General features: G+C 31.0%; 1 protein-coding gene across 2 annotated transcripts in view; it reads left to right on the forward strand.

Moving 5' to 3' along the window:
• Positions 1 to 9,231: 9,231 nt before the first annotated feature.
• The window catches only part of LOC103496113 (UDP-glucose:glycoprotein glucosyltransferase), a 39,871-nt gene continuing 30,112 nt past the window's right edge, over positions 9,232 to 18,990 (forward strand). The window contains exons 1-9 of one of the 2 annotated variants that reach the window (XM_008457848.3): positions 9,232 to 9,577; positions 10,118 to 10,561; positions 11,243 to 11,396; positions 12,102 to 12,273; positions 16,684 to 16,757; positions 17,187 to 17,283; positions 17,367 to 17,479; positions 17,578 to 17,693; positions 17,968 to 18,025. In XM_008457848.3, the coding sequence (XP_008456070.1) occupies positions 9,414 to 9,577; positions 10,118 to 10,561; positions 11,243 to 11,396; positions 12,102 to 12,273; positions 16,684 to 16,757; positions 17,187 to 17,283; positions 17,367 to 17,479; positions 17,578 to 17,693; positions 17,968 to 18,025 (1,392 nt within the window). In that variant the 5' untranslated portion in view covers positions 9,232 to 9,413. The remainder of the gene's footprint in view (positions 9,578 to 10,117; positions 10,562 to 11,242; positions 11,397 to 12,101; positions 12,274 to 16,683; positions 16,758 to 17,186; positions 17,284 to 17,366; positions 17,480 to 17,577; positions 17,694 to 17,967; positions 18,026 to 18,990) is intronic. The other variant, XM_008457847.3, reaches the window with a different exon arrangement.

The following is an 18,990-nucleotide window of genomic DNA, read 5'->3' on the forward strand; positions in this document are numbered from 1 at the left end:
AGATTAAACACTCTAAGTCTACTCCTTATCGCCCTAAGATGAATGAGGCAGTGGAAACTGCAAACAAAAATATTAAAAAAAATCTCGAAAAAATGTCTGTTACTTATAGAGATTGACATGAAATGCTAACTTTCGCATTGCATGGATATAGAATATCCGTTCGCACGTCAACAAGGACAACCCCTTTTCACTGGTGTCTGGTTACGAAGCAATTTTATCTATTGCAGTTGAGATGTCATCCCTTAGGGTAATCCAAGAGGTAAAACTAGATGAAGCAAAGTGGGCTCAAATAAGGTACGAACAATTAGATTTCATAGAAGAAAATAGATTGACTGCGCTATGTAGAGGGCAGTTGTACCAAAAGAAAATAGCACGAACATAAGACAAAAAAGATCGACACTGTTAGTTCCAAGAAGGAGATCTAGTGTTAAAAAGGATCCTACTTTTTCAAAAGGACCACAAAGGAAAATGGACTCCCAATTACGAGGGACCATATGTAGTAAAAAGAGCTTTCTCAGAAGGATTTTTAATTTTGACAAATATGGACGGAGATGACTTGCCTAACCCATTAAGCACGGACTATGTGAAGAAATATTATACATAGAGCAACGATTAGCTTTTGATTCTAGCATTTTCTCTTCAAGTCACTAATATTTTAAGGATTTGAGCTTGTATTTGAGGTTTCAGTACTCATTAACGTTATTGGGTTATTACGCATGTTTTGGTTTTTTCTTGAGAAAAGTAAACAATGATTCAATTTTTTATACCTAATTAACATGTTCATGCATACATGGCCTTTCACATTGTCTGCATTGTTTGCCTTCCTATAAGTGGCATGGTCTACATTGATCTTGATATGATAATTTAATATATGACCTCCAACTTCATTATTCATTCTTTTGTCATGAGGCACTTGTTTTATTTCTGGCCCATGGCATCATGTTACTGTGATGATGCTTGTTTATCCCTGGCCCTTGACACTGTGTAGCTGTGATGATGCTTGTTTTATCCCTGACCTTTGACACCATGTTGTTGAGATGATGGTCGTTTTATCTCTAACCCTTGACACCATGTTGATGAGATGATGCTTGTTTTATCCCTGACCTCTGACTTATTTATTCTTTTGTCATGAGACGTTTGTTTTATCATTGATCCTTGACACTATGTTGTTGTGATGACGTTTGTTTTATCCCTGACCTCCAACTTATTTATTCTTTTGTCACGAGACACTTGTTTTATCCCTGGCCCCTGACGTCGATAATTTATCTAAAATATCTTATTTTGACGAGTTAGTGGCTACACCTTCGTCCACCTTCTAATTCTATAAGGATGTACGAAGGGGGCATATTGTAGCCATCTAGGGCCTGTTTGGTAACGTTCTCATTCCCTGTTTCATATTTTTGTTTTCAATTTTTTAAGAAACGGAGGTGTTTGGTAACATTCCTTGTTTCTCGTTCTAAAAAAAAGTAAAAACGTTTATCATTTTATAAGAAATTATTGGGAACAAAAAAAGTAGTTTCTTCTGTTCTATTTCTCAATTATTTCTACTGGTTCATTTTTCTCAATTTATTTCTATTTATTTCCTTTTTCTCAATTTATTTCTATTTGTTTCCTTTTCCTTTTTCTCAATTATTTTTGTTGGTTTCATTTTCATTTTTCTCAATTATTTTATTTGTTTTCTTTTCCTTTTTCTTAATTATTTTTATTGATTTCATTTTCCTGTTTCTCAATTATTTTTATTGGTTTCCTTTTCCTTTTTCTCAATTACTTTTTATTGGTTCTTTTTTTTCAATTATTTCTATTGGTTTTCTTTTTCTTTTTCTCAATTATTATTATTTGTTTCCTTTTCTTTTTTCTTAATTGTTTTTATTGGTTTCCTTTTCCTCTTATTTTCATCGTCTTCCCCAAATAATCATCTTTCTCTTTCACTCATCGTCTTCCTTTGCACACCGTCTTCCTCTTTGCCTCTCATCGCCTTCATTTAAAACCTGAATTGTTCCTCTTCATCGGATCCATAGCTTTTGTTTGATTGTTCCTCTTCTTTGGATCCATAGTTTTCGTCTGACTCTTCCTCTTCGCTGGATCCATAGTTTTTGTCTTCCTCTTTGCACGGATATAGATTTTCGTTGTAGGTTTTTCTCTAAAGCATCATAGATAGCAAAGTTAAAGGTTAAATTTTGTTTTGTTTCTTTCAATTCTGAATATTAAAGACATAATAATTTAAAATTAATATTACATTATAGATATCACAAAATATCGATGAGGTTGTTGAAATTGATTGATTAAGAAGTGAGTCGAGATCATCTAAGAGAAATGACCCGAGTGAGAGATGATATTGTCAATCAAATTTGGAAACATTTGAAGGATAGATACAATTTTATATTTATGTTATTATTTTTATTCGTGCATCAGTACTTCTTCGTATTAAATGAATAAACTTTTGATAATTTTCATTTTTTATGTTTGATGGATGACCTATATTTTTGTTTAATGTTTAATTGAAGTAGATGTAAAAAATAAAAAATAAATTAAGAAGAAAATCAAGAAACAAGAAACAGTTATCAAACACATTTTTTGTTTTTGTTTCTTTTTTTCAAGAAACAACAAACAGAAACAGTTATCAAAAACATTCTTGTTTATTTTTCTAAAAAAAGAAGAAACAGGAAACAGGAAACAAAAAACAGAGAATAGGAACGTTACCAAACGGGTCACTAATTTTATCTATAGCCACCTAATTTTATCCTACAACTTTTTTTTTATTATTCTTTAAAATATAGTAATTGTAATAATGGAAAAGATTTTTATTTATTTATTTTGTTAAAAAAGAAAAAATGTAAAACTTTTGTAATAATATAAAATCTTATGATAATTGTTGTTATTATTATTATTATTATTATTATTATTATTATTATTATTATTATTATTATTATTATTATTATTATTATTATTATTATTATTTTCTAAAATCTTCTATTAAAGGGAAAATAAAAAAAAACATTAATGAAAATATTTATCTTAAAAAAAATCAATTTATCACATTTGCCTTATTTTTATCATTTTAGGAAAAAAAATATTTTATTTTATACAAAATCTTTTAATATCATATTTGATTTATCATTTTAAGAAAAAAAATAAAATAATTTGTTTTACACAAAATTCTTTTAATATCATATTTTGATTTATCTTTATCATTTTAGGAAAAAAAAGAAAATAAATTTATTTTGGATAAAATATTTCAATATCACAATTTTATTATTTTATTATTTTAGAAAAAAGAAAATTAATAAAATTACATAATATCTAATTTGATTTTATACTTATTAAAATTTTCTAACTTATGGCACACCCAGGTCTATAAATAGGATGTGTTGGTCATTTGAGAAAAAAATTATTTTAGAGAATCTCTACGAGAGAAAAAAATTGGCTTAGAATTCCTACGAAAAAAGTGTTTATAGAGAATCTCTACGAAAAAATTCTTTGAAGAAACATATTCCTCTGCAAAATGTGGGTTTTTAACTTTTTCGTTTTATTGTTTTTATTTTCATTTGTATTTTTATTTATTTATTTACAAATTGTCTTTTTTTACCTTAAATTTAATCCAAAAACTTGTTGAAGGTTGTAGGGATTTACTCCCAATGATCCGCATCTCATACTACAAGTAATTTTCTTCAAGATTGAATCCTTATTTTTGTTCTTTCTCTTTTTTAAACAAAGAGAGAAAAAAATGTATAAGGAAATTTACTATGGTTTTTTTGTTATTTTTTTATCATTATAATAATAATAATAATAAAGTTTTTTAACCTTTTTGTTCTCTCCAAAAAATAGAGAGAAAAGGATATAAGGAAAAAGTTTTTGTATTATTATTATTATATTATTACATTTATTATTATTATTATTATTATTATTAGGGAAACTTACATAAATGTAACAAAACACCAAACTATTTACGACTCGTATCATAAAGCCCATAAAGTTAGTCATTTTTTAAATATTCCACATTTGCCCTTTTATCTTTCTTTTACGATTCTTCTTCCTCGTGTTATTTCTTTCATCGTCTTCCTCTTCCATTTCTTTTTTCTTCTTTCCTATTTCTTTCTGCAATTTCTTTCCATCATTTTTTTTATTTTTCAATTCTTTATTTACGTTGTTTAATATTTCCATCGTTTTTCTTCTTTTTTTTTTCGCTTTTCCATCGTCTTTCTACTTTTCCTCTTCTTTTTTCGCTACGATTTCTTTCCATCGTCTTTCTTCTTTTCCTTTTTTTTACGTCGTGTACAAAAAATAGCAAAATCTAAAAGATCGTGTATAAAAAATCTTTAAAAAATCATTTAGATTGAAGTAGACAAATGTAAACTATCGTGTAAAAAAATAAACAATCGTGTCAAAAAAATAAAAGATCGTGTATAAAGAATCTTGAAAAAAAATCATTTAGATTGGAGTAGGCGAATGTAAATGATCGTGTACAAAAAAATAAAAGATTGTGTATAAAGAATCTTGAAAAAAATCATTTTGATTGGAATAGTGAACGATTGTTTAAAAAAAAAAAAGAGTAAATGATCGTGTAAAAAAAATAAAATATAGTGTATAAAGAATCTTGAAAAAAAATCATTTGGATTGGAGTAGTCAAATGTAAACGATCGTGTAAAGAAAATGATTATATAAAAAATCTAAATGATTACATACTAAAAGAATTAAAAAAAATCATATACCAAATTTTGAAAAAAAAAATCATTTAGATTTGGGTCCTCACCAAATCTAAACGATCGTGTAACCAAATTAAACGAAGGAATTGAAAAGATAAATTGTAGCCATATATAAACGATCGCGTATAAATTGTAGTCATATCCAAACGATCGCGTATTAATTATAATCATATATAAATGATCACGTATTAATTATAGCCATATCTAAACGATCGCGTATCAAACAATAGCCAAATCTAAACAATCGTAAATATATTATGCACGCGTTATTGACGGGGCATTTTTGGTATTTTACACGGTGAGTCTATAGAATTTTTCCGTTTTTTAAATTGTTCTATAAAGTGTAAATATTTTACAGCTTTTTTATATTTTTGAAAATATCTCATATTATTATTATTATTATTATTATTATATTTTTTTAATTTATTTATCTCTTCGTTAGTGGCGGCGGCGCCGCCCCCTTCTGTTTTTTTATTTTAATTAATTTACTTATTTAATTTTGTTTACCATTTACAATTTTTTTATTTACTATTATTATTATATTTATTATTTTATTTTATAAATTTCTTTTCTTTTCCTTAGGATGGCGGCATCCTTCTGTCTTTGTTTTTCTACTTTTATTCATTTACTTAATAATTTCTTTTACTATTTATATTTTTTAAATTTACTATTATTATTATTATATTTTTTATTTTTTATTTTATTTTATAATTATTTTCTTTTCATTACCATCCTTCTCACTTTTTCTTTTACTTCTATTAATTTTTTTATTACTTATAATTTGTTAGTTTGCTATTATTATTACATTTATTATTATTATTATTAAATTTATTATTTTATTATTATTATTATTATATTTTTATGGCGGTGGTAATTTTGCTATCAACCTCTATTTTCTTTTTTTTTTCTTCTTTTTCTTTATTCATTTAATAATTTTTTTCCTTCTTCTTTCCTTTTTCTCTTATTTTCTTATTTTATTTACAATTGGTATCATTATCTTACGTTATTTGTTTAATTTATTGTGTGATATATTTGATTTGGTTTATGGTACATTATTTTTATATGACCTTTATTAAAAATTTCTTAAAATTTTTAAAAATATTTTAACCTTAGTTACAAGTAATTTTGAAATTTTTTTAAATTTCCCTTTCTAAACCCAGATTTTTTTCTTTAAGATTATGTTTTTCTAAAACTCAAAATTAAATCTATATTTTATAAGGTTTCCTAATCAACTATTTTAATAACCCACATTAATTTCGCTAAAAAATCCTACGATGGAATCTATAAACTTCTGGGAGTTGGTTATTTCTAGATTTTGGAGGTGAGGGATCAATAACTTTGGAAGTCCAAGAGTTGATCTCCAGGAAAAATGAATTTAATCAATGCTTTAAAAAAAACAATATTTATTCGAAGACTAGCCTATGGTAGATTTTGAGAAATTGTAATAATTTCTCATTTTTTTCAGGTAAAATTTTTTTCCTCAATATAGTCTAATTAATGGAATATATTCCATTTATTTTATGGGATTATTGCTTCAAATACTGGAGTAATGAACAATGAAATAAGACATTTAGTAAAAAAATCTTTGTTTTTCTATATGAACTTTATTCAAGACATTAAATTTTGCTACTGTTTTTTAAAAAGGTGTTATAGGGTGCTAACACACTTCCCGAACTCAACTCTAGTTTTTTTTTTTCGCATAACCATTTTTTTATTTAAAATTATTTACTTTTTTTCAGTATTCAATCACACCGTAAAAAAGATTGGTGACTTTTTTTGTTTTTAAAATTAACCTTTTTCTAAGGACGTCGGTCGGTCCGCGTTGTCTCGGGTACGTGGCGACACATGTCTTCATCAATAATTTTTTCTCCGCATAACAATAATTTTGAACAAATTTTAAATAATGCATAATTATAATCCCTTACTGATTTAAAATATTGCAATCTTAAGTGCATCCATTCGTATCAAATTTTAAGAAGAATCACATTTTTTTATGATCATACTTTTCTTTTAAACTTTGTCATAGTTTATAGGGATATTTTACCATAAGATATTCAATCTTTAGTCTCTCATGAAAATGATGTCGAAAAAAAAATCATGGCTTTCGCCTTTTCTTGACTTGAAGTCGTGTTTATTTCTTTAATTGTTTCTCCAATATTCATGGCATCCAAATAAATTTCAGCATCAAATACCCATGATAAATAATCATCACTATTGATATCAAATGCTATAAATTCTAATTTGGTAAGACTTGACATGGTAAAACTATAACAAAGAACAACGAAACTAACTTATATTAGAAATTTAATAAACATGTCAAACATACATTTTAAGACAACTTAGATAAATATAATACTATGCACGTGATACAAAAATCAATGGACCAAGATATAATAATTATAAACATTCATGTTAATGTATAGTAATTAAAGTTACAAATAAAAATTACATATTATGAAAATTTAACAACAATACACACAAAAAATGTTAATTTTACAATATACTTATACATCACATGTTAAAACAACATGCTTAGGTAATTTGATAAAAATATTTAGATCATAAAAACAATTACAAAACTTATACTAATAGAAAGTGACAATTAAATTATAGACACAAATCATAAAAAACTCATAAACTATACATAAATCTGAAAATAATTGAAATAAGAACCAAACATAAACAATTACATAAATCACAAAGAAACTTAGATGAACTAAATCATAATCTTATTATGAACTAATAATATTTTTAACAAACAATAATCAGGTAAACATAATACGTAAAATTACAACATGCAATAGGTATAAAAGATTACATTCTCAAACATTTAACTATGCATAATGTATACATATATTATTTCATGCAATGTTCACAAATACCAAAACACCAAAAAAACAAACTAATATTATAGCCTACCTTTTACATATGATAAAATTGTAGAACTCGTGCTGATAACGCGTGTTATAAAATAAAGAACAAAGAAGCTAAATAAGAATAATGAAACAACACAAAAGATGAATAGAGAAGAGAGGAAGTAGAGAACAATTAAACTCGATTGTGGTGTGCCTTACAAAGGTATCCCACACCTTTATTTATAGGATATATCATGGTGTAGATTACATTGTGGAATTCAATGAGAAGAATGTTACAACATGAAATTGAATGAGAGTATGAAAATTGGTAACCTATGTAGATTATGAATATCTACATTTCTAATATATAATGATATTTACAATATCATAAATATTTTCGGTGGGAGTATCTTTGATTTGTTAAGGTTATATTTAGATTTTAGAAATATCTAATTTTCACTCATTCAAAATTTTGCAAACTATTTTCTCATTCTCTTTTTTTTTTCCTCATTGCATTTATTATTTCCCTAGGTGGTAATTTAGAAATTTTTGTATTGAAAAAAAGTTAATTTTAATTAATTAATAATTAATAAAAAGGGATTAAAAATATATATATATAACAAACGGGTAACAAAACAATTTTGAAAGCAAAGAAAGTCTATAAACCTACAATGAAAAGTACAAAAAATACCATAGTCAAAATGCGGTCAATCAACCATGCGCGCTCGCAAGTAATATTCTTCTAAACGATTGCATACTACTGTCTACACAAATGATCTACGATCATTTAGATCATGATACACAATCGTGTAGTTCTTTCTTAACGATGAGAAAAAAGACTACAAAATTTATTGATCAGGGTTGATTATGAAAAACAACCATGTTAATCATGGAAAGCGGTCGTGTAGTCCAATGTAAATGATCGTTAAAAATTTCGAATCTAACGATTATGTTGACTATGGTAAACAATCATGTTAACTATACTAAACGATCGTGTTGTCTATGGTAAATAATCGTTTAGGTTATGGTATACGATTATGTAGTTCTTTTTAAATGATAGAAACAAAAATATTTCAAATTTAAACGATCGTATTGACTATGTTAAAGGATCATGTTGATTATTTAAAACGATACTTAAACGATTTTGATATTCTCGAATATGAGGAAGATGAAAAAGAATATTAAAACAATTGTAATATAGCTTCAAATAATTTTGTCGAAAATGATAAAGATGGAATAGTAGATTTAAACGAAAAATACTTCGTTTACTTTTGTTTAAAAATAGAAGAAGAAATCCAAAAGATATAAAAAAAATCATAAAGAAAATAAATAATAAATAAAAAAGAAGAAAAAAGAAAAACACCCCAATATTTAACAATAAATCTGGAATTTATGAAAATAGAAAACTTTCAATTATCATAAAAAAAAAATAGAGAAATTAACATCGAGGGTCCCGCAATATGTTATTGAATGGGCCCAAAGTTTCGGCTAATAATCTATTGGGCTTCTTTTGGATGGTAGTGGGCCGATTAATTTTACACTTCAAATCCTCGTAGAGAAATATCCAATAAAAAAGTGTCACGTTGGCAAATCTGACACGGCAACCAAAAATGACGGAAATACCCTCAAATAATATGAAAATGACGACAATACCTTTGACTGACCATGCGGTTTTTCCTTCCACTGCGGAGTCTTCGCCATCGTCGCCGAGCTTGAGAGGCTCACTTTGGAAACCTCATACTCTCGGCAACCTTCGGTCTCTGATTCATCACCCAGTTTTTTCCGAGCCCATCAATGGTGAAGGCTCTGTATTTCAACAATTGAAGTTAAGATCGTGTTTGTATTTGATTTGGTAATGGGGACGAGCTGTTTTAGATCTGGGTGTCGACCTCTGATCGTTGTATTGTTGTTGGCAATCTATGGAGGTAGTGGGGTTTTTGCTGAGATTCGAAAACCCAAGAACGTGCAGGTAGCGGTTCAAGCCAAGTGGTCCGGCACTTCAGTTCTCCTAGAAGCTGGGTACTTCTGCTTGCATTTTCCCTTTCTTGTTTTGTAATCGTTGATTTGAAGATACTGTATTGGAATTAAATTCTTGTTGAAGAAGGCTGATTATATGAATGAAGTCAAGCTTCATTTGTTGTTATTGTTTTGGAAACATTGGGAGAGGTGGTTTATTATTTGGTAGCGGCAACTTTAGTTTTAACCATTTTTCGGATTTTTTTTAGTGAGATTCAATTTTCTCATTCAGGGTCGTGAAAATAATTGTCAGTGAGAGCAATACCTGTGTATGAGTATATACTTTTCATTTCGTTGGTGGCATTTGTTTGTTTTCAAAGAGAACATGTTAATAGTTTTATAGTGGTCTTATCTGAAATATGAACTGTTGTATCTTACGTAATATTTAAAGATTTGAAGAATAAATGCTCAAAAGTTGATAATTTGGAATCAGATAATTATTACATCACTAATCGTGATAACTATTACAATACTCATCGTTACTGTGAATGGAGTTTTTGGTTTTACACAATGTAGTGATTTCTATATTCTTGTTGACTACAGTGAATTACTTGCTAAAGAACAAAAAGACCTTTACTGGGAGTTCATTGAGGTCTGGCTTCGTGAGGAAGGAAACGATGCTGATGCTGATGCTCCTACGGCCAAAGCTTGTTTGAAGAAAATTTTAAAGCATGGACGTTCTCTTCTAAACGAACCTCTGGCCTCATTATATGAATTTTCTCTCGTTCTAAGATCAGCATCACCTAGATTGGTTCTTTACCAACAGTTAGCCGATGAATCACTTTCCTCCTTTCCTCTGCCTGAAGAAAATAACTCCAACATTGTTGGTGAAGGAAATGAAAGCATTGAAAGAAAAATTTCAGGTACTTCAGTTGTTGGACTCAAGCCAAAAACTCCTGGCGGAAAATGTTGTTGGGTGGATACGGGTGGATCTCTATTTTTTGATGTTCCAGAATTGCTAACTTGGCTTCAGAATCCTGCTGAAAGGTTAGTAATATTAACCAACCTAACCCTATAATGAACCCAATATTAAAATTCACAATAACTGTTTTCCTATAATGAATCCAATTTAGAATTCAACTGAAACAAACCATTTCAAGGACGAATTAGCCAATTCAACATGTCCCATAAACTAAGGTGGCGAGTTTGATTTGATGCAGATTTATGTGTAAGCAGTATATTTGTTTGTTTGATTGATTTGAATAAAACCGATAATACCATTTGAGAAAATAAATTGAATACATACGTCCAATGATCCAATACTCGCCGCATGTTTCTTGATTAGGAACATTGTATGACTAGTAATGAATTCTATGGTTGTGGCTCTGTGCTACATTATATGGAAAAGATCAAGTTGAAACAACCCATTTGTTATCTACTTAAAATAAGTCCACAAAGAAGTTTGGAAGTACATAGAAAATGTTTTCACCTAATCAAAGTCCCTAACTAGAAGGTGAGTTTCTCATTGTGATTTTCATAAAGGAATTAGTTTAATTGGACTATTGGTGGCTGGAACAGGTGAAATTGATTTTAGATTCGTAATCTGGATAATTGTTTCATTTTCATTTGTTACCTCCTTCTATATGGGAAACATATTTAAATTACTTTATTCTTTTCAATATTAGCTTTTTCTTAATATGTTTCTTTAAAATTCATTTTTTTTCTCAGTGTTGGGGATTCAATACAGCCACCTGATTTGTATGACTTTGACCACATTCACTTTGGTTCATCTTCTCGAAGTAGATTAGCCATCCTTTATGGAGCCCTTGGAACTTATTGCTTTAAGCAATTTCATGTCACCCTTGTCAATGCCGCCAAAGAGGTTCATCGCCTGTGTTCTGATCTTTTGTTTTATGCTCATCATTCTTTTTTTCTTGTTCATTAATTTTTTTTTATAAGAAACATGGATAATTTAATCATTTGTGCCAAAGGAATTACATGTATGAAATTACAAACAAGTCTTTATTTCATTGAAAGTAAAAGTATTATGCTCATTATTCTCATTTTGTGAGGGCCATGTAAATAATAATGGGCTTCGAGAAAAGCAACTTCAGCTTTCAGGCCATGGTGGCTACCTACTTAGGATTTAATAGTCCATGATTTACCTTGGCAACTAAATGTAGGAGGGCCACGAGATTATTTTGTGAGAACAGTTGGGGTGCATACAAACTAGTTCAGACACTTACATAGATTCATAAAAAAGATCTCATTGCATTTTTTTTTGAAACAGAAACAAGACTTTTTCATTGAAATAATGAAATTAGTCTAATGCTCAAATTACAAAATATAAGACAGAACAAAATGAATCTCATTGTATTGAGCAAAATTAGGGTTATATTTTGGTATTGAAACTATGAGGGTAGGTCTCATATGATTCTAGAACTACTGCGCGTTTATTTGCAAACCTAGTTTATTTGTGAAACGTTGTTAACTTTATTGATGATATAGCTAATTGTGACAGCACTACTTGTTTCAATTTGTTTTTGTCTAATATCTAACACTTCGTGCTGTTTGACTAAATTTCCAGGGAAAAGTTAGGTATGTTGTTCGACCTGTAATTCCTTCTGGCTGTGAAGTAAAAATTAATTCCTGTGGAGCTGTTGGTGCCAGAGGTTCCTTGAATTTGGGTGGTTATGGGGTAGAATTGGCTCTCAAGAACATGGAATATAAGGCTATGGATGATAGTGCCATAAAGAAAGGTCAGTTCAGTTTCGGAGTTTATTCTGAAGTTATTTAACATAATGAGGCAGCCATGTGCAGAAGTTTATTCCAGCTTCACTGAAGCTGGGAATAATATCTTTTTTTTCTTTTTAATGAAAAGTTCGACTTTCATTGAAAAAAAATGAGAGAATACTCAGGCATCTAATAAACCAAGCCCATAAAAGAACGAGAGACTCCCATTACACCGACAACTTTGAATTATGTTCTTTTGACATGGTTTGACTTATTATGAATGGGAACTCCTAACTAACTATGAATAAACTACAGCATGAAGGTTTGAAGTCTCAGTCTGTAGATACTTATTTTCTACATTACATTTCATGTCTTATCTATGAAGTATGGATATGTTATGGAAGGGATAGAATCCGTATAAGATACGTATCTGATATGGATTTGTCTAGATACGCCTTAGAAACATTTTTTTGAATTTCGGATGTTTATCTTGTGAAAAGCTAAATTGAGGGACACACTTGTTTTTTATTTTGAAATCTAGACAAGTCTTTTTATTAATAACAAACTCAAAGTACAATAAAATTATACAACGAGAGTAATAGAGAAGCCTAGAAAGAGAGAGAAAAGAAAGTGATGTAGGAGTTATAACTAATTGTTGAATACCAATTAGTTAGTTTAATCTTCTGTTTAAATTCTCAATTTCCAACCAACCTCTAGTTAGTTATGTGGCTATTCATTAGTTTTATTTTATGTTAAGGTTTGTTATAACCGTCCAACCTTCTCCTTTATATAAATAGGTCTTTTGACCTCCCTTTCAAATCAATAAAAAGATAAAGAAAACTTAGTATTCTTGAGTTTGTTTACATCATAAAGGATTAGTAGGGGCACTCATACACCACAACTAGGTTGACACCCTCTTAGCACCATCATTATATCCCAAGAAGAAAAACAAAGGTCATATAAAGACCGAAAATATCAGTACGAACCAGTCAAACTGGACAAATTCAAACTGAAGAAGAAACACATAAGAAAAGAAACAAAACAAAACCGAATACACTGGAAATCAAAAACCTGTATCCTCCCTTAAGCTGAATGGTGGATGAATGCAGTCCAGTTGAGACAAATATCCTAAATTAAATAATTTTGGATCTTAGCACTCAAGGAGCACCATGATGCTGCATTCCTTTTTGACATGTCCAAGATGTCAAACCAACCCCTTTCTTTATCGTGAAAAATGTGCTGGTTGTTCTCAAACCAAATCTCAGCCTGCAGTGCTTTAACCATATTAACTTGAATTAGAGAGTTTCTTTGATATCAAGGGCCCCTTCAACAGCTGAAACACATTGGAGCTTAGAGATCCATAAAAACCCATAATACTTTGAACAAAGAAAAAAATGCTATATGAGCATTTAGTGGAGTAGGGGCATAAAATGAATGTGTATTAATTCCTCATTGTCCTTTAAACAAAGAGGGCACACCAATGGCATCGAGCACATATTGGGAAGTTTCCTTTCCATAATCTCGAAACAATTAAGAAGGCCGACCTCCATAATTCATCTAGGATATTTTTTCTCCTTAGGCTGCTGGTTTTCCAAAGAGCTTTATAGCAAGCTTTTTCCAAAGGGCAAGATGGAGAGAGATGAGTTGAAAGGGATTTGACAGAGTAATGACCCAAGGCATCTAAGGACCAAATCCTCCCATCTTCCAATTCTGCTATTCTCCTTGAGGATAGGAGTAATAAAGATTGGAAATCTTGGATTTCTTCATCTTTCAGCAATCTTCGAAACACTATAGCCCAAGAATTTGTGTCACTATCCCAATGGGCCGCAACTGAGCCGATAGGCAGCAAGGCTATTTTGAAAAGCTTCGAGTTTTGAGTTTTTAGAGGGATTTCTCTAGCCCATGAATCTGCCCAGAATGCCACTCTTCTTCCATTACCAAGCTTGAAGGGTGCCAATATTTCCACCTTTTTCCATTCTCTTGAGATGCTGACCCAAGGGCTTCTTAAACTATTTCCTGATTTGCTTTGAGTATGCCAATCAAATGTTTCACTGCCATGAATGCTTCTGATCACTTGCCTCCACATCGCAGTATCTTCCTTCATGTACCTCCACCCCCATTTAGCAAGGAGAGCCGTATATTTATTTTTGACACCTCCCAAGCTCAACCCCCCATCCAACAGGGAAGGTGTGACCTTCTTCCAAGACACCCAAGTGGTTTATTTTTGCTGCCAGAGTTCGCTTCCCAAAAAGGAAGTTTTCATTAACTTTTCGAGAGCAGAAGCTACATTTTTTGGAATGGCAAAGATAGACAAGTAGTCGATCAGAAGATTGGCCAAGATTGGGTTGCATAAGGTTTGTCTTCCACCTCTTGAAATATTGAACCTTTTCCATCTATCCAATTTTTGTGTACTCTATCAATCATGGGTTGCCAAAAAACTTTCTGCCTAGGATAGCCCCAATAGAAGACCTATGTACAGAAATGGGAGCTTTTCCACTTTACAACATAATTTTCCAGCCATATGAAGTAGCTCATCATCCCCCATATTAACTCCACTAAGCGTTGACTTGTCCCAATTCACTTTCTAACCCGAGCACCATTCAAACAGATCGATAGCCTCCTTTAACTTGAGCAGCATCACTTCATCATCTTTACAAAATAGGATAGTATCATTAGCGTACTGGAGAATGGGGATGTGTACTCTATCTTTACCAACCATGAAACCCTCCAAATGGCCATTATCATGCAGCTTGTTAGTGATGGTTCCTCGAACTTTGCTGATGAGTAGAAAAACGAAAGGAGAAAGTGGATGTCCCTTTCGAATGCCTCTAGAAGCCACTATTCTTCCTCTTGGCTTTCCGTTGATGAATATGGAAGATCTAGGATTTTTAAGGCAATCCAACATCTAGGAAGACCATTTAGGACTAAACTTTTTACAATGCAATGCCTTTTCGAGTAAACCCCAATCTACTCTATCGAAGGCCTTTTCAAGATCTAATTTTAATGTCCAACTTCTTTTCTTTTTAGTGCGGTAGTCTTCAACAGCCTCATTAGCTATTAAATTGGGTCTAAAATTTGCCTACCTTCGATGAAAGCACTTTGGAATGGGATGATGATTGAATCCATAACCAGTTTGAGCCGATCTGCTAGCACCTTAGCAACCACTTTGTAAGCAAGGGTTGTGAGGCTAATGGGTCTAAAGTCCTTTGCGTGAACTGCATCTTCTTTCTCTTGAATTAGACAAATGAAATTTTCTTGGACGCAGGCGTCAAGCTTTCCATTTCTATGAAAATCATGACACAGTTTTTTGAGCTTCCTTTTAGTTTTGGCCAATGCCTCACGAGAAACTCCATGGTGAAGTCGTCTAGACCAGGAGCTTTATTTCCACTGAGTGCCTTGATTGCCTTGAAGTTTTTCCCCTCAGAAAATCTGGTGACAAGTGATATGTTTTGAATGGTAGAAATGCAAGGCCAGTCTAATAAAAGGTATGCATCTGAACCCAGGAGTTCTTTTCACATACTTATTTAAATAAAAGAAAAAAAACCAGTAAACCATAAAACGAAAGAGAAACATAACAAAAACTAAGAAATTCAGTGCCTATCATATCCGATGTATTTGTCGGAAAAGAAGATCTGTGAAGGTCGGCCACAATGTGGTGATGGAAGTTCTCAGGGTGGCCTTTTGAAATGTGCTACTCGCTCTCTCCTTTGGTGCCTATGGAATGAAAGAAACAGTTGAATTTTTGAAGATAAGTGTGCTTCCTGTAACTTCTTTTTCGGATGGCTATGCAACATACAACCTCTTGGTGGAGTACAACTTACACCAAATTCTTTTGTAATTATGGTCTTTCCATGAATTTTAACAGTTGGAAGGCTCTTATTCAGTAGTTTATTTTGGGGGGTCGTCTCAATCCATTACCTCTTGTCTGTTTACTCTTGTTTTTGGTTGGCATATGAATATGCATATCTGTTTCCTATAAAAAAATTCATTCAGAATTACCCCTGGGATTCTTTGGAAGAAAAGAAATTCTATAATTTTTTTCATATAAAAAGTTTCTCTTTTATGATTCTGTATAGCTTACTGCCTCTACTTGGTGTGCTGGACATAGGTTTTTTTCTTTGTAATTAATCCATAGATTCCATTACTTAAGAGTGGAAGGTCTTTTTGTAATCCTTCTCTTGGGGAAAGTGATGCCTCTTCCCTTGTCCCTTATGTTGTTTTGTCTGTCTCCAGTTTTTGAGTAAATAAACCAATTGCATTCTATCTTGTTAATGTGAGGTCTCGTACTAGTTGGTAAAAAGGGATATAGGTTGATCATGTAGGAACTGTGATTCAGTTGGGTGGGGTGAAACATTCTACTTCGTTCCTTTACTGGCTAATCTTTTAATTAGATTTTTCTGGGATAAGATGCCTTGAAATGGCCTTATGGATTGCAGGTGTCACTTTGGAAGATCCTAGGACGGAAGATCTCAGCCAAGAAGTTAGAGGCTTCATATTTTCCAAGATTTTGGTGTGTTTTCCATCTAGCTACTAGTATTTTGTTTAGAAAATTATATAAAGAAGTATTTTACTTCACTGGTCATTAAAATTTACTTCACTGGTCATTAAACATACATTTTCTTTCATTGTTTATTGTCTATGGATCACATTTTCTATAACTACTCGGCTCAGTTTTAAAATTGAAGTGGGGTTTTGCATTTCTTGTTCTTTTCTTTTTTTGACAAGAGTCAACATTTTTCATTGATGAAATGAAAAGAAACTAATGCTCGAGTGACATTAATCAAAGCTAAAGGCAACCCAATTTTAGTTTATATCTCAAAGAGAGTAGCCTTCATAAATCTTTTTCCTCTTAATCTAGTAGTGCTCATGGTTCATGTTAGCCAAGTAGACCTTATGGCTTATGCAACTAAGGTTGAAATGATTTATATGGTCAATGTAGGAACGGAAACCAGAGCTAACATCTGAGGTCATGGCTTTTAGGGATTATCTATTGTCATCGACTGTTTCAGACACACTTAATGTGTGGGAACTAAAGGGTAATTGGACTTTGAAGTTTATTGTTTGATATCCTTTTGGTGTTCGTGTTTCAAAGCCTAATTAATTGCTTTCTTTTCGGCAGATTTGGGACATCAAACTGCACAGAGAATAGTACAGGCCTCTGATCCTCTGCAGTCAATGCAGGAAATAAGCCAAAATTTTCCTAGTATTGTTTCTTCATTATCCCGCATGAAGGTAAAGGATCTAGTAAGGCACCCTACATGAAGTAACCTTATGGCGTCAAATATCTTTCCATAAACATTACTGGTTTTTTTATGTTGCTTGTCTTGCAGCTCAACGATTCAGTTAAAGATGAAATCACTGCTAATCAACGCATGATTCCACCTGGCAAGTCCTTAATGGCTCTCAATGGTGCTTTAATCAATATTGAAGATGTTGACCTCTATCTGTAATGTTTATACTCCCCTTGATATTTCTCTCTCTCACTTATAGACATTCTAGACTATGCAATCCCATTTTTGGTTTACATGGCAGTTCCAGATTCTTACAATTTGAATATCGCCCATTATTTTAAATTCAATAGGATTTACATTTTACACACAGATACCATTATCCTGTCCTGTTCTTATCATTAGTTAGGGTCCATCCTTTGTTCACCAATGTTTTTTTGTTCTTAGTTTATACTGTTGGGATCTCTTATAACTGCTGCCACTCTTTTATAGGTTGATTGACATGGTCCATCAGGACCTATTGTTGGCAGATCAATTTACAAAACTGAAGGTAAAGAATTTAGTTCTCTGTGGTTACAAGGAATCGAAAATTTTCACTTAAATGATGGAAAACTTAATGTTGTCTGTGTGTGTTTACATATATATTTGAAGAAAAGGTATGTAATTAGAAACAAAGTTGATTACAGAGCAAGTTCGAAGAATTTGACTTGTTCGGATAGACAGAACAGAAGGAAGAGTGAGATTGCCCCTATAGAAATTTTAAAGAGATTCTAGATTCGAAAGCTTTTGCTTTAATTTCTTCCTCTTAATCAGTTTTTAGGATTGAAAATTTATTTATAAATATAAAAGTTAGAAACTTAAATTATCCCTCATGAAAATTTCTGGCCCCACCACTATTGAAAGACACTTCTACATGATTCTCAGAAGTATCAATTGGCTGAGTTCTCTTATTGATCCTTGTCTCTTTTATGTGATATGCACTCTCCAACCCCTCTATTTTCCTCACTTGAAGGTTTAGAGATGGTTAATTTTTTTTGGGACAAGTATCATATACACCCCTAAACTTGAAGTTGTATCAATTTAAACTTTGAATTAATAATTGTATCAATTTAAACTTTGAACTTTTATAAGTGCATCAATTTACACTCTTCATTCATTCTATTTGGATAAACATTGTGTGAAGCTTGTAATTTTATCAATTAAATCCCTAAACTTTCATAAGCGAATGAATTTAGATTCTTAATTAAGTTTTCCTTTGAAAATTGCCAATCCATTGATTTGAATATTCACTTATTACTCCAACATTTGAAGAAATCTACACATATATAAGAATTGAATTTATGGAAAATTTTTAAATATAATCTTAATAAAGGATCTAAATCGATTCACTTATAGCAATTTAGAAGTTTAATTGAAGTAGTTATATATTTTACACAAAATTTTTTGAATGAAGTCTTGAGAAGGGTGCTAAATGTCATCGTTTATTGAGAAATGATAAGAGTTGGTTCACTATTC

This window comes from Cucumis melo, chromosome 6 (genome assembly GCF_025177605.1).
Source record: "Cucumis melo cultivar AY chromosome 6, USDA_Cmelo_AY_1.0, whole genome shotgun sequence".
Classification (NCBI taxonomy): Eukaryota; Viridiplantae; Streptophyta; class Magnoliopsida; order Cucurbitales; family Cucurbitaceae; genus Cucumis; species Cucumis melo.